The sequence below is a fragment of the Gopherus evgoodei genome, chromosome 3 (assembly GCF_007399415.2).
Source record: "Gopherus evgoodei ecotype Sinaloan lineage chromosome 3, rGopEvg1_v1.p, whole genome shotgun sequence".
In the NCBI taxonomy this organism is placed as follows: Eukaryota; Metazoa; Chordata; order Testudines; family Testudinidae; genus Gopherus; species Gopherus evgoodei.
In genome coordinates, this window is record NC_044324.1 from 124,210,269 (window position 1) to 124,226,006 (window position 15,738).

Here is a 15,738-nt window from a genome sequence, read left to right on the forward strand (position 1 = left end):
TCACAATTTCACTGGTCAAAACATTTTTCTACCCATCTTCTGTCCTGAGCTTCACAGCAGTACCCAAGGGCAGAGGCTACACTCACTGGATGTTCGGAGAGTGCTAGCATTCTACATCGAGCGTGTGAAACCGTTCAGGAAGTCGAACCAACTGTATGTGGCGGTAGCAGACCGGATGAAAGGACTCCTGGTCTCATCTCAAAGAATGTCGTCTTGGATCACATCCTGCATCTGCACATGTTATGAGTTAACCAAGGTCCCAGTCCCAACTCTTACAGCACATTCCACAAGGGCACAAGGCTGGTCAGTTGCGTTCCTGGGCTAGGTCCCGATACAAGAGATCTGCAGGGCAGCAAGTTGGTCATTGGTGCATATGTTTACCTCTCACTATGCTTTCACCCAACACTCCAGAGATGATGCAGCATTTGGCAGGGCGGGGCTCCAGTCAGCAATTCCTGAACTCCGACCCCACCTCCAGGGTAGAGCTTGGGAGTCACCCGATTGGAATCGACGTGAACAAGCACTCAAAGAAGAAAAACTGTTGTTTTTCTGTTCTTCGAGATGTGTTGTTCACTCCATTTCAGTACCCACCCTCCCTCCCCTCTGTTGGAATAGCCGGCAAGAAGGAACTAAAGGGGGATTGGGTCGGCAGGGTCATATATTGAGTGCCACGAAGGCACCATTCCAGGGGGCTCCACAGCTGACCTGATGGGAGCTGCTAAGGGAAAATTTTCTGAGTATGCGTGTGGCACGTGCACACCTGATTGGAATGGACATGAACAACACATCTCGAAGAACAACAGTTATGAGAAGATGATTAGCCATTTTTTCCAGAATCTTAATGTAGATCTGTGTTCCTCACACTGTACTAAACTTACCACTGGTGACAGACGTCCCACAAACAGAGGGCATGCAAGTTTCTTTAAATAGAAAGATAAATATAATAGATTCTTATTCTGATATTATAACTACACTGATTAGAATTATGTAAGTTGTGCACCAAGTATTTCTGAATTCTTAGTGGAACATTAAGCTTTTAAAAGTTTGACAACAGCTAGTCTGCAAAACAGTAAATCAATATCAGTAATTGTCCTTTAGTGATCAGCCTAAATTCACTGAGTCCATATTGCCACTCTAGTCCATCACATAAGCAAGGTAGAAAGGTAAAATATGCATGAAGTGTTTGTGCAAAGTATTCCTTTTTTAGCAGTAGTGTCCAAAACTAAGAGAGCGCAACTGAAGACCTCTAATGGATTAAAATCTATATAATATGTACTTTGTCTATAAGTTTTTAATAAGTTACACATTCATTGACGACTTAAAATTTATTAAACTGACTTTTTCCCCTCAAACATACTAAAAGTGCTACTCCCATATTTGAGTTCTAATTATAAACTTCAACTGTTTTCAGGATTGCAGTATTGAGTTGTGGTTAGAATACTTTTGTTCTTGTCTAACTCAATAGGCTGATGGGATTTTGTTCTAAAGTCTGATCTCAAAGGTGATGGAAAAAGGAAAATGTGTATATTTGAAAGTTTTGCAGCGTTAAATAGGCTATTTGCCATCAAGTGTAAATTATAATGAAGAGTTAAGATTTATTATAGGAAGAGTGATTATGGTAGGGCACTCTGTAGTTAAAGGTCAAGTTATATCAGCCAGTAAATGAAGGTAGTGCTCTGGTACACTCTTTCCTTGTCTACATGCCAAAATCCTTCTGTAGGTAAGTAACTTCAACCCTTTGGGAAAGGAGGGTAAGTTTTTAACAGCCTGTACTCTAAGCTACATTGCTGTTGGTACCTGCTACAAAGTCAACAGACCCATGAATCTACTTAAAGCTACAAAATAACAACGTAGTTAAACATTTTTCCTATATTCCATACCTTCCCTTTTTTTTTTTTTTTTTTTTTTTTTTTTGTTCTTTCTAAATAAGTGCTACTTCTGTTTTAGGTCATTAGTTTACTATTAAGACTAACTGATCTTTTCATTGAAGAAAACCTAATACTGCTATTGTGACTGACCTCTAAAACTAGTTGCACAATTTTCCTGGGAGTCTGACAGTCTAGGTGAGACATAGCAATTGCTGAGACTAAATTCAGAGTTAAGTTTTGGGGCGTGAAAAATGGGAATAGGAAGGGAGTCTTCCTTCACTATCAGTATTCCTGTGATGGGGTAGAGAAGTGAAAGAACTAGACAGTGATGGAGCCTCCCACTCTGCTCCTGTGCTGCGCATGGAATCCCTACTATGGGGGAGATGGGGATAAATCTATGGTCTCCTGAAAAATCCTGCCCCCATGCTGAAGAACCGCATTAGTTCTGCTTCAAAAAGGCCTTTTAAACACATGGAGGAAGCGGCAGAGTTTGTCCTTTAGTGCACAAAACAGAAATTTGACTTGTGAAAAAAATTATCAGTCTTGAATCTTATGCACGGGGGCTGTTCTGCTAGATTTCTGATGCATTAGAACCTTAACTTAAATGGAGAACATGCTAGTATAAATGTAAACATTATAGGCATCTTTAGAAAATTGAAGTTCTGAATATCTGACATGTTATTGTGACAATAATATCTTCAGCAAAAATATTGTTCACTCTCCATATTGATGGGTAATCTTAAATTAAATTAATACAGTATTGAAAGCATATACCACACCAATTGTAGTATAAATACCTAGATGCAGATTTTTATAACAGGAGTATATATGTTGGTCATGTTAATGATTGCTGAAGTAGAGCCATATTCTCTTCTACTCTCAGAGGCTTTTCAGGTCACCTTTACTTGTGGGCTTAAAATGAAAGAACTGGTAGCCTCCAAATTCTTTCTTTTATTGGATTGAATTGCACGTGGCCAACCTAAAAATATGGCTTTGTGGAATTGCATGTGGCCCCAGATTCTTGCGTCTGCTTAGTTCAGTGCAAAGTGAACTGAAACTAATTGATTGGAGAAACCCTCTGGAGAATTCCCTTCTGTCGGGGGAATCTCCTGGTTACTGTAAAACAGGCGGAGCTGGCTATGCTGTCTCCTGTGCCTGCTCTGCCTCTGCCTTCTTCCACAGGGGTGAACTGCTTAGTATGAGGGAGAAAAGGGGTGCTAGAGGGGATGGCAGAACAAGGCTCCACTTTTTCCAATTTGCTGCGGTTAACATTAGGGACATTATGCCAGTAGTATAAATAAAAGCTGCCCCTTTTGCTTTAAGTAGAGCTGGTCCGAACAAAATCAGGGAGCAGCGGTTGGCTTTCTGACAGTCCCTTCTCTTCTGTACCTCTACTGTGTACGGATGCAGCAGAGAACTCGGCTCATAAAATTAGGCATTATATGGACCTCTTAATTATGGATTTAAAAACAAATTATAAGATAACATTGCTCATCCTGTAATTATCCAAAAATGATCGATTTTTTTTTTGTCCCAGATTCTTTGCTTAATGAGTTTTTGATTGATACAAGGTGGCATGTTAGGTGTGTGGCAGCCATCAGGGAGCTCTTTATGGCTTCTTTAAGCTGGCTCTGTGTTGGTGCTATATAGGTTAGAGCAGGGGTAGGCAACCTATGGCATGCATGCCAAAGGCGGCACACAAGCTGATTTTCAGTGGCACTCGCACTACCTGGATCTTGGCCACTGGTCCGAGGGGCCCTGCATTTTAATTTAATTTTAAATGAAGCTTCTTAAACATTTTTAAAACCTTATTTACTTTACATACAACAATAGTTTAGTTATATATTATAGACTTATAGAAAGACCACCTAAAAATGTTAAAATGTATTACCAGCATGCAAAACCTTAAATTTGAGTGAATAAATGAAGACTTGGCACACCACTCCTGAAAGGTTGCCGACCCCTGGGTTTAAGCAACCTGTGGGCTGTTTTTCTCATGTTCCAACTGTCAAATAGTTTCCAAGAGACTGTGCAAGCTGAGGATAGCTGGAGCATAGCTTACTTTAACCACCACCACCATACTTCCTTTGTATGTTGCAGAATTCTCAACTGGCTACATCTTTCTGGCCTCTCTGTACCATCAGAGTTTTACGAAGGGTCTAAAATGCAGTGCAGAATTTGTACCAATGATTTTATTTAAAAAATAATCATATGCTACAGACTTAAAAATAGTGAGATGGCATAGTCTATATTTTGTTGTTAGAGGAAACAGTTGAGAATAATATGTGTTAAAGTTAGACGGAAAAGCATCAAAATAATTTTCTTGTTGTGTTGCAGAAGAACACTGACATTGGTTTCCTATAACAACACTCGGTTGTCATGTGTAACTTAATCTCTGAAAAAGTGAATATGCAGTGGGTAAAATGAAGTTTTAAAATAGTACATGCCCTTTTTGTTTTCTTTGTCAGCATGCATATGCTCTAGAATTACTATCTGAACAGTTACATGAAGGAGCCAAAGCCCTTGATGTAGGATCTGGAAGTGGAATTCTCACAGCATGTTTTTCACGAATGGTGAGCAACCTGTTTTAACCACTTGAACCAACAGAAATTTTTCAGTCCAGATAAATACTTAGTGTTGTTTTTTGGTTAAATTTAAAAGAAAAAATAACGGTATGAATGTACAATCTCTTGATTTCTGATTTTCCTTTAGTAAACTGGATTAGTTTTCATAGGAACCATTGAAATTGTCCTACCATATCAGACAGCTGAACATGTAGTTTAGTATCCCATTCTGATGATGGTTAATACCAAATATTTCAGAATAAAATGCAGTAAATTTCATAGTGGACAACTAAGGAATAACCTGAAGGGAAGTTTCTTCCCAACACCAGTCGGTTAGCAGTTGCCTTATAGTCTGAAGCATGAGGATTTACTTTTGGGGGAATTCTATGCCACTGTGCATGCACAGAATTCATGTCCCGCACAGATTTCTTTGCTTCCCCTCAGAAAAATGACTTTTTCTGATGGGGAAGCAAAGGGAAGCCACTAAAGCGGTCACGCGTCTCTTCTCAGCAGTGTGGGTACACTTGTTTTGGGTGCCTGGAGCAGCTGGTGGAGAGGTAAATCGCTGTGGAGGGAGGGGAGACCAGAGGATGCACCATCCACCCAACCCCCATGCCTGGACCCCCATCAAGCCTCACCTCCTGCTCTCAGTACCCCTCCCCAGCCCCACCCTGGCTGATGGCTCCTACCCTGCTCCAGTCTCAGCTGCTAGTACTGGCTGGGCTGGACCTTAGGGAGTAGCACACATACCCTGCATAGTACGGCCTGGGCCAGCTGAGATTCACTCCCAAAAACCTCCCTGGGCTCTGCACTGCCCCCACCTTCCACACTTCCTGCTCGCAACACTCCTCAGCCAGTGTGGGAAGGGTCACCGTAAGGGGAGCTATTCCCCCTTCTGATCAACCCCATGCATCCAGACTTCCCCCATGCCCAGACGCCATGCCGTGATCCTCCTCCAGCATTTGGACACCCCCTCCACACTTGGATCCTGCTGGACAGGGCTGGCCCTAAACCCAATTGTGCCCCAGATGTGAGGAGCATCTTCAGCACCCCCCTCCATTTATTAAACTTTTGACTACCTTATTTTTTATTGCATTTGTAGCTCATTTCATGTCTTTGCACTATTTGCATGCATGATTTATCCATTATATAAGATGATACATTTGTGCGTTAGGCTATGTAAGTCTATATTTATTTATGCCATATATAAACAAATAAAATAGTTTCCTCTAAGCTTATACAAACTTTTTAATTTAAAAATAACTGAAATGTACTAACATCAAGAAATTGAACTGTGCACCAACATTGGGTGGAGCAGTATTAAATAGTGTTACAGTAGGTGGCAGCCTTAGACTGTTAACCCTAGTTCTTTAGTTCAAAAGGACACTTTTCTCACCTTTGACCTCGTGAAGTGAAGCACAATGTCAGAGAGATCCAAAGACTGGCAAGTGGCATTTTTCAAGCAATAAAATAGCAAGCTATGTCAGTCTCTCGTCATCCATCATTGATCGAAGATTTATTTTAAAGAGCCTGAGCTTTGTAAAGCTGCACTCATCACCCGCGACTGACCAGCAGCATGAGCAGAATCATCAAAGCTATCCATGCATTTGGAAAAGTGTCCTTCAGCTCTGCATCATGAATGAATTGGAGAACTTGGAGTGGAGAGTGCTTCCCGTGTGGCAAAATGTGATAGATGTTATCCAATTTGACAGAGGTCTTTATCATTGGTGTCCAAACATTCCCCATGTGTCAGCGTCCAGTGAAGGTCTATACAGTTGTTCGAGTACGTTCCTGTCCGCCATTGGTAAGCTCCTGTTGGTAGCTTACTAAGGTCACACAAAAAAACCCAGGTCTTTTTGTGGTGCTTAATTTGTCTAAATCTTTCTTCAGTAGATGCTTGAGTAGTGTCAACTGTTGAGCAAGAAAACCTTCCTCTTGAATTTTTCTTCCAAGCTTCCCATCACCTCACCTATATAAATCCAGTTTACTTTCTTTACGCTGTTCATTAATGTACATACTCCCCTTGTGTCCCCTCTTATTAATCTCTTCTCTAAAAGAGGTAGTCTCTTCGTATGGAAGTCTTTCTGTGCTTCTAATAACCTGTCTCAAAACCCTCTATTTCATCTATATCCTTTTTTGAGATTGGGTGAGCAGAACTAAACACAGTATTACCTGATGGGGGCATGTCATTGACTCATGTAATAGTATATTATCAGTTCCACTCCCTCTGTATCCTAACCTTTTGTTTGCTTTTTTGATTGCCGCTATGTTTTCTTCACTCATCTCTCTGTGGTGACATCTTGTTTGTCTTTGCTGGATTCCAAACTAATTTACTTCTCAATCTGTAAGAGTACAAGGAATAATTTGCATTAATGCACGTAGTCTTTGTTTCCCATCACCAAGTCACCTTTGGTTAATCTGCTGTTCTTCTACTTAATAGTTAAACTGTGTGCAGGTGTTATGCTGTGATTGGGTAATAAGTTGTACTAGGTTTTTATCTTTTTAAGTTAAATTTAAAAAACTTTGGCTTCTATTAACCGTTTCTATTTCCTATAGGCTACTAATGGCTAATTAAGTTGTTTACTTCCACTCAACCAAAACCAGACTTTGTCGGTCTGTACAACTCAGTAGCTAATAATTTAAAACTACAATGCCCAAGTGGTCATTTTTTGTGTGTGGAAGGAACAAGACTTTTGAAATAAATCTTCAGAAGAGATAACATGAAAAAAGTCAAATTATGGCTTGTCTTGAAAATGTGTGGAGTCTTTGTGCATAACATCGCTTTTTCTTCTCCTGTTACACTGATGTGCTGCTAAGACTTTTTTTTTGTTCTCTAGTGATACTGTACAGTGTTAGCAGTTTAATATTTGTTTTTTTTGTTGGTGTTAAATCCTGAAGTGTGAGAGAGAATAACATCCGTAGCATAGCTGTGGCTCTAACTTTTCATTCAAGTGTTGGCATCAACAACAAAAAAGACTTCCTGAGATGACCTTCTCAAGGTCTGTGGGGTTTAAGTACTGCCCCTCTTGTGAGGGAAGTGTATCTGCTAATGATGGGCATATCAAATGTGTCTTCTGTCTCAGGGAATCATACACCCCTGGAAAATGTGATATGCATATTTACATCCTGGACCCACAAGGACAGAGAAACAAAGCTGCAGGTCTTTCTGTTAAATAAATCTGTGAAGCTGGCATTGGATCCTGGCTGTCTGAATCCCCTTGTACGGTCCTATCCAAAAAGTGGAAGTGTGGACTTACTGCATGGAACATTGTTTTCCACTAAAAGTTGACGAAAATGGAGAGGAGGCACTGTGTAGACAGTGCATGGAGTTCTAGTTGAAGATCACTTTCTAACTCTTTGGTGAAGTGATCTCCTCCCCTCCATCATTCTGCTGAGACTTTGTGCCCCATGTGGCTACCACATAAGCGTTGAATGGCCCGCAGCATTGAGGACACTCTCAGGCTTGCACCATCAAAATCCTCACCGGTGCCGGATACAGCACTGACTCCTTCCCGACCAGTACTGATGAAGTCACATGCAGCACTAGTACACCCTACATTCCGGACTATGTCTCTAGCGCTGCTGGCAGAATCAGCAATCTCACAATAGTTGGTACTGTGGGAGGTGGGGTGGGGAGCTGACATGTAGTGGCACTGAGAGACTTCCTGGTTCTGTGGGAACTGGAGTCTCCGCTCCTTTCAAACTCATTCTCACTGGCAGTACTAGGACTCTTGCATGTGGCACTGAGCACCTCATCCTTCCCAGGTACCCTGGTTCCCAGTACCCTGGCCTCAGGATGCGTACCCCTCCATGCCCATATGGCCCTATTGGGCACCTTGGTTGTTTCATGGGAGATAGTACTTCCTGGAATAGGCCGCATGTGCCTGAGGCTCCTTCATTCAAGGTGAGTACTACTCAGGTGGCACCTGAACCCCCAACAGCTCAGGTCTCCTTTAGCCGTCAATAAAAACAGGAGGAAACTGTTCTTTCCCCCCATTAGAACCCATAGGACCGGTCACCTTGTCATTCTCCATTCTGGATGAAGCAGAAGTTCGCTCTGTCAGGCTGTCTGGAGCAGCTCACAAGTGAGAGTGCCAACCTCAGGGCAAACTGTCCAGGAACAGAGCACAAACTCCAAATGGGTTGTATGTTCTATAATTATATTTCACCAACCAAGTAACAAGTGTGACCTTCTAAAGCACTATATAACAGCCTTAACATGGAGTCACAGACAGTCCCCGTGGGCACTCTGGTCTGTCTTGCCACCCAGGTAAGCTTGCCTTTGTGATTGATGGGCAAAAATCACAACAATATTCACGTTACTCACAATCCCAAAGGACCAGTTATTTACCCCAAGTCAAGTGCGTTCCAGATCTCTTATGAAAGACAGTGCTTGTAGCCTGTCCTATAATAAACTATAAAGATTTATAACTAAGAAAAGAAATAAGTTATTTACACACACATGAGATACAGTCTTAGCAGCTGTCATCTTTTGGGAGCTATAATATGCAAGCTTTATATGTCTTTTAGGGCTAACCCAAGCCAAACAACTGGGGACCCTTACTCATGCTTAGAAATCTTTGTCCCTCTGAATTCAAGCAGCATAGGGATAACAATTTCTCCTTAACAGACATTTGTATTCCCTTTCCCCAGCGTTTAAGCTGTGATGGGATGAGGGCTTGTGTTTGTATCCTAATGGCTTGTCTGATGTCTATATACCTTTTGTTGGGGAGGAGATAACCTCTTGTGGTGAACTGGTATTTCACACTTGCTAATGCTTTTCCCCTAATTCTGGTGGATTTACAGTTTTAGTAAACTTTAGTAAAAATTTAGAAAGCTCATGCTCCAATGTCCATGCTCATGCTCCATAGTCTGTAGTCTATAAGGTGCCACAGGATTCTTTGCTGCTTTTACAGTTTTAGTGAACATTTTTATAGTTAGAGCAAATATTTAAAGATTACTTTATAATTTGGGATCCAGATAACATAAGTAGGATTAATAGATGCAGCATCATACAAATATTCCATAAAGCATAAATACTAAGCACATTCTTAACTCTAATAGCTATTTTAACAATACTAACACACAGGTGACCCAGATTGATATCCAGCTATACATTTGTCAGTGTTCAGTGAGACCTGGGGCCTTGACATGAGCTGGCACCTGGTCTGCCAACATCAGTGTGAAGACAGATGAAGCCCTTCACGCTTTAAAGGATTTGAGGGTGCAATCCTTTGAGGTCTGTACTCTTATCTACACGGGCACGGGCTTATCTACACGGGCACACTAAATCAGTGCTGCTCCGATTGATGCAGTGGTGTCGATTTAGCGGGTCTGATGAAGACACGATAAGTTGATGGCAGAGTGCTCTCCCGCTGATTTCAGTAGTTCATCTTCCTGAGAGGCAGAAGCTAAGACAGCAGGAAAGCGTCTCTCACAGACATAGCACAGTGACACCACATTAGGTCAATATAAGCTATGTTGGTCGAGGGGCTGTGATTTTTTTTTTCCACACCCCCTAAAGTGATTTAAGTCAATGTAAGTTAAGTGGTAGTGTAGACCAGGCCTGTCTTGGTAGGAAGCATTTCAGGCAGCAGCTCCCCAAAGAACAGTCCCACTGTTCTTCTACCAGAGTCCTCGGAGCCACCCAGGAAGGCACAGCTCTTCTACAGGAGAGTGGCTTCCTCAGTGACTCAACTGTTCACCCTTTCTCAAAACACCAGTTTTGATCAGTTGTTTGGGAGATATGGACCCATTTCTCCAGAGCCACAGCCAACTCTCCCCTTTGGGAATCACCTTTCACTTTTTTTGTGCTACCTTGGATCAGTGCATTTCTGTAACGTTGGGTTACTGTACACAACTTCTTCTGGTGTCTATCCACTAAACACCTCTTTCCCATTGCTCTTCAGGACCATTCTCATGAGAATATTCTACAATAAGAGATCCCCTCCTTTCTCCTGGAGCACTAAAGCATTTCCTGCCTTAGTATCGGGGAAAGGGTTTCTCCAGCCTATACATCCTGATCTAAAGCAGATTGTGACCCATCTTGGATGTGAGACAGCTAAACAAATTTATTTGCAAACTAAAGTCCAGGATGATAACCCTTGCCTTGATTATTCCCACTCTGGATCTAGGAGACTTGTTTGCATCTCTCCAACTACACCTTGCTGCTTGCAGGGATGGCTGAGATTGGTATACTTCCCAGGCAAATATCACCTGGTTATGATCCTGTCCATGCCCCCCTCCTGGCCCAGTAATTTCTGGCATGGTAGAAAGACCTAATGTCTGCCTACAGGGCAGTTCCTTTCACACCTCCCCTTTCATCCTGAACAGTAGTGACAGAGGTATTGCACTTGGGCTGGAGAGCACATACTAAAGGACCTGCTTGCACAAGATCAGTGGACATCCCAAGATAGACAAATGTACATCATCGTCTCTTAAGGCAGTCTGAAAGGTTTGTGACTCTTCCCTGGCTCTCATTAGAGGTCAAGACATTCAAATAATGATGGCCAATACCTACACTATGTGCCACATCAACAAGTGAGGGAAGGGCCAAGTCTTCCCCATTGTGTCAGGAAGCTGTCATGTTGTGGAAATAGTGAATAAGAAATCAAATTTCTTCCTTGCTTGTCCACTAGCTTGGTCTGCAGAACACAGTAGCAGATACTTCTTATCAAATCACAAGCGGAAAGTCGAACACGTCATTCTCCATGACATCATCTCAGAGGAGGGCCATTCTCATATAGACCTGTTTGTGACACAAGGTGACAAGTGCCACAGCTTCTGCTTACGAGAAGAACTGAGCCTGTGCTCCCAGCCAGGTGCCTTTCTGATCCTATGGACAGGGAGGCTTATTGAACACTTCACCTGTGTCGCTCTGTTCCCAGTATGCTCTGCAAGGTCAAGCAGATCTCAATGAAACTGATTTTAATTCCCCAGCCTGGCCCAGATGGTTCTGGTTCCTGCTGTTCTGAGGCTCTCTAATAGCCTGATCCAAGTCGCTACTGCTGGTAACAGACCTGTTGTTGCAGGCCAAGGGAAAGATCCTACACTTGGTCCTCTATCCCACGGCCTGGCTATTGGATGGATATTAAGCATAGAACATTGTTACTCCTCTCCTATTGGAGGCATCCTAGTTTAATAGTAGCGAGGTCTCTAGAGGACAGATTTACTGGATGAAGCGGACAAGGTTTTCTTACTGGTGTCACCAGAAATCTCTGAAGCCTCAGTACTGATTGTCTAGAAATATCTGTTAAAATTGAAACAGTCTAAACCTATTTCTGAGTTCAATGAAGTACACTTGGCAGTGATCTTAGTGCATCATGCACCTTTAGAGGATCAGTCTTCCTTGTGGCACTTGACTCCATGAAATTTCTAAAGGACTTAGTGTGTTTCCACCTATCAAGGAACCAGTCTCTCCATGGGATCACAACTTCATTGTGACCTTGTCTAGACTATTATTTTAAGACATTACATTAGCACATGTTAACAAACATATTTAAAGGTCTAGTGTAAGCCTTGATCAGTATAGCACATATTAAAGTCAGTATGCTTTTACACTAACATATGCTAATATTTTAAGTCTGTATGCTAATATTACACCTTTTTAAGGATTTGCCAATTTCTCCATATAAACATATCTATAGTGGAATAATTATTCCACTATAGCTATGCTGGTATAACTTCCCATGTAGACAACTTCTATTCTGGAATAAATAAAATAAAAATAAAAAAAGTATTCCAGAATAATTATTATACTTTAGGAGGACACTTTTATTGAGGAATAGTGTCCACACAGGGAAATTATACTGCTATGGCTATAGCAGAATGAATAATCTACTGTAGCTATGCCACTCAGTTTCTCCATGTTGACAAGTCCTAAATCCTCAACAGCTACATGTCACTGAGTCAATGGAACTGCAGACCTCAAGAGTGAGATGTACAAGTGCAAGGGACAGAGCTTTAGGCCCATGACTGTCATCCTGGTCTCTTTCAGAAGCAAGCTCAATAAAGAATCTTGGCACTTCAGAGAAAAATCTACTACTTCAACCTGGCTTTTTTGCATTAACCCTACAAAAAAGAAAAGCATTCTTGCAACTGGAGGAGTAAAGAAACTAGTGTATGTTAGACTTAATAAATTTGTAGGATGCTCAGATACCATGGTGACTGGCTTGGTAAATAAATTTAGATAATAGTAGGAACCACAAAATCACATTTAACCAACCTCTTGTAGCTTTTGGTTTTGAATTAAAATTGTTCTCTAGAAAGTATTAAACTTCTAAGAATGATACTAGACATAGCAAAACCAGGTTAGAAATTAATCCTTGTTCTTGAAATTCTTGCTTTCAATAGTAGATAATATAGTTGTGTATGGTACAACTTTAGCTGTTTGAGTGAAGGGAAAAATCTGTATTAATGCTCTAAGATACCAAACTTAAACAAAATAACTTTTTAAAATCTTTTTCTTTAAAAAGTAGCTACAACAAATAAATTAACTGATATAAAAAGTGTGCCAATACAGTTTTATTATGCATTAATTCTAGAAACATCTTAGTGGTTTATTAGGATTGGGATAATATATTGCTTTACTAACTGAGTAGACTTACTTAAAGAAGTGAACTGGCTCAGAAAATGGAAATCATGACGTTTAAAATAAAACAAATCTAGCAAACTATTCAACTGTGTAATTTTCTTCCAGGTTGGTCCCCAAGGACGAGTTGTAGGAATTGATCATATCAAAGAGTTAGTAGATGACTCAATAAATAATGTCAAAAAGGATGATCCTACATTACTGTCTTCAGGAAGAGTGAAACTGCTGGGTGAGCATCAAGTACTTTGGTATACTTATTAATTAAATTAATATTCTGTCTAAAAGCTGACTGCAAATGACCTGAATTTGGAAACCTGATTGGTTTAATTTCTTTGAGGAAGATTTTCAAAGAGACAAAGGGCGCTAGGTGCCCAACTCCAGTTGAAAATTTGAAGACCTAACTCACCTCTGAAAATCTCTTCCTTCCCTTTGTATGATTTTGATTTTCTAGCATTTAAAAAAAAGTCAGTGCACTGAATGCACTTTTCTGACATAATAGTGTATTTCTGTAGTAAAACACAAACTGAACAAGAATTCACTTAAGTGTAACACTTTTTAAAACCAGGCCTGTATTTACCACTTCCTTTTATGTGTGAATGAACTTGCTTACAAAATTAGAGCATTATAGTACAGGCACTCTGCTTGTGCAGTACTGGTTAAATGACTTATTGTCAAAAAATTGCAAAAGTGAAAAAGTACTGAATAGTAAAGTGCACTAATTAAATTAATCAGCTCAACTAGTTCTAAAATATACTGTCAGTGTCTGTATTTTTCAGGAATTGGTAATATAAATTGATACCAAGGCAGTATTAAATCACCTTTAATTAAATCACCTTTAAGAAGGGAAGGGTGTCCAGTCATAATGTTTACTAGACTACAAATCTGAATGTAATTATTGTGATGGAAATATAGCAGGAAGAAGCACTATCTCAATTATAAAAAGCAATCTGTTGGTGTGTGTTAAATGCTTTGGTGCTGGGTCACTAGGTGCTTCTGTAAGAAAAGTGCTAGTAAACTATTCACCTTACACGTACTATTTCTACTCGGCCCCTATAGCTGAAGTCCTCTCTAAAAATTGTGACTTGTTTCTCTTCTCCAAAATGTGGAGACATTGCAGATCTTTTCCAAACTAGAGAAAGTATGTGCTAACCACCATGGGGTTGTCCTATGACAGCATGCCTACACATACACCTTGCTTTATATACAAGTGCTCCCCATGGTGCATCACCAATTCATTTAGACGTTCTTTGACCATGGTTCGTTGTGGTGTTAACTTTCACCGTGTTAATCTCCATTGATACAGTGCCAGAGTGCATAGATATCACTTTTGTAATAGCCTTAAGAGTGCAAATAGTTTTCCCATTACTGTCACACAGTGCATCAGTTGCTGCTTAGGTGGCCTATCTGTTCTGTTTTCTGCACTCCACTGCACAGGTGTCAAGCTCCTTGGAATTCACTTAATTATACGACTATAGTGATGTACCACATGATGCAGCTCAGCTATATGTTTTCACGGCATCCAACATCTTTTGTTTCTGCACCTCAGTAGTTCTGTCACCAAAATATATCATAACACAACTATCTTACTAATCAGCAAAGAGTACTGTGGCACCTTATAGACTAACGGACGTATTTCAGCATGAGCTTTTGTGGGTGAATGCATCCGACAAAGTGGGTATTAACCCACGAAAGCTCATGCTCCAATACGTCTGTTAGTCTGCAAGGTGCCACAGGATTCTTAGTCTGGATCTGTAAAAGCAGCAAACACGGCTACCTTTCTGATACTTAATATCCTACAATGTGCTGCTAGCTATGTCAAAGCCAGATTGCAGGCTCTGGGGTCCATTGCTGGAGATCTAAGGCCATCCAACTGTCATATATGTAAGTGCATGACTAGTGGTCAAATGATTGACAGTGATGGATGGTGCCACGAGATAATAAAAGGACTGATGGCTTATAATGAGCCCCAGGACAACAATCAGTCACTCAGGGTAGAAAATGTGCCCATTGTATGATAAACTGGACCCACTATTTTGGCATTTACCAACTACCTAGTCCATTTTGTTGTTATAGATAGTAAAGCAAGTCTTGGCATTCAAATTATGAGGGACATGGAGGACATGGGGAAACAGTGACTCTATGAAATGGGTAGACTTAAAAAAAAAAAAAAAAAAAAAAAAAAAAAGAGCCAAGTCAGGAGAAGTTTGATTTTGGGATCTCTTTGTGAGAAACCCAGGACTCTGAGAAGGCCATGGATACAGTAGAAAAGATGGTAGTTGGTGGTAGTTGCATTGTAATAAATTCAGAAAACTGGACAGTTAGTGCTTGAGGAGAGTCAGTCTTCTGACTATCCTCCACTGCTTCATCATAGCTGCCTTAGGTACTTCATGACTGCTTATCAAAAGCGCCAAAAGAAATGGTTCTTGCCAAGCAAGGAACAAGAGTCAAGTGTTTCACTTGGCCTCAGAACAACTTGTAAATGGTGCAAGCATTGCCAATGGACTTGTAGAATTGTCTCACATTATTTGAATTTAATCTTGTTCTATCACAATTTCCACAGGGCTTCCAGAAGGCCTTTTTGAAATCTCAAAGGTCATTGATTCAAGGGTCTGTGCTGAGAATCATGGGATAGGTACCCAGAGGGCAGTGCAACAAGCATATAGTTTTAGAGTGGAAACAGGGCAGAATTACTACTTTTATGTACCCAAAACAGACT

The 15,738-nt window shown here is 40.8% G+C and overlaps 1 protein-coding gene across 3 annotated transcripts in view; it reads left to right on the forward strand.

Annotated features, from left to right (window-relative positions):
- PCMT1 (protein-L-isoaspartate (D-aspartate) O-methyltransferase) overlaps positions 1–15,738 on the forward strand; it is a 60,574-nt gene that overhangs the window by 34,995 nt on the left and 9,841 nt on the right. For all 3 annotated transcript variants that reach the window (XM_030556565.1, XM_030556563.1, XM_030556564.1), the window contains 2 exons: positions 4,337–4,441; positions 13,131–13,251. In XM_030556565.1, the coding sequence (XP_030412425.1) occupies positions 4,337–4,441; positions 13,131–13,251 (226 nt within the window). The remainder of the gene's footprint in view (positions 1–4,336; positions 4,442–13,130; positions 13,252–15,738) is intronic.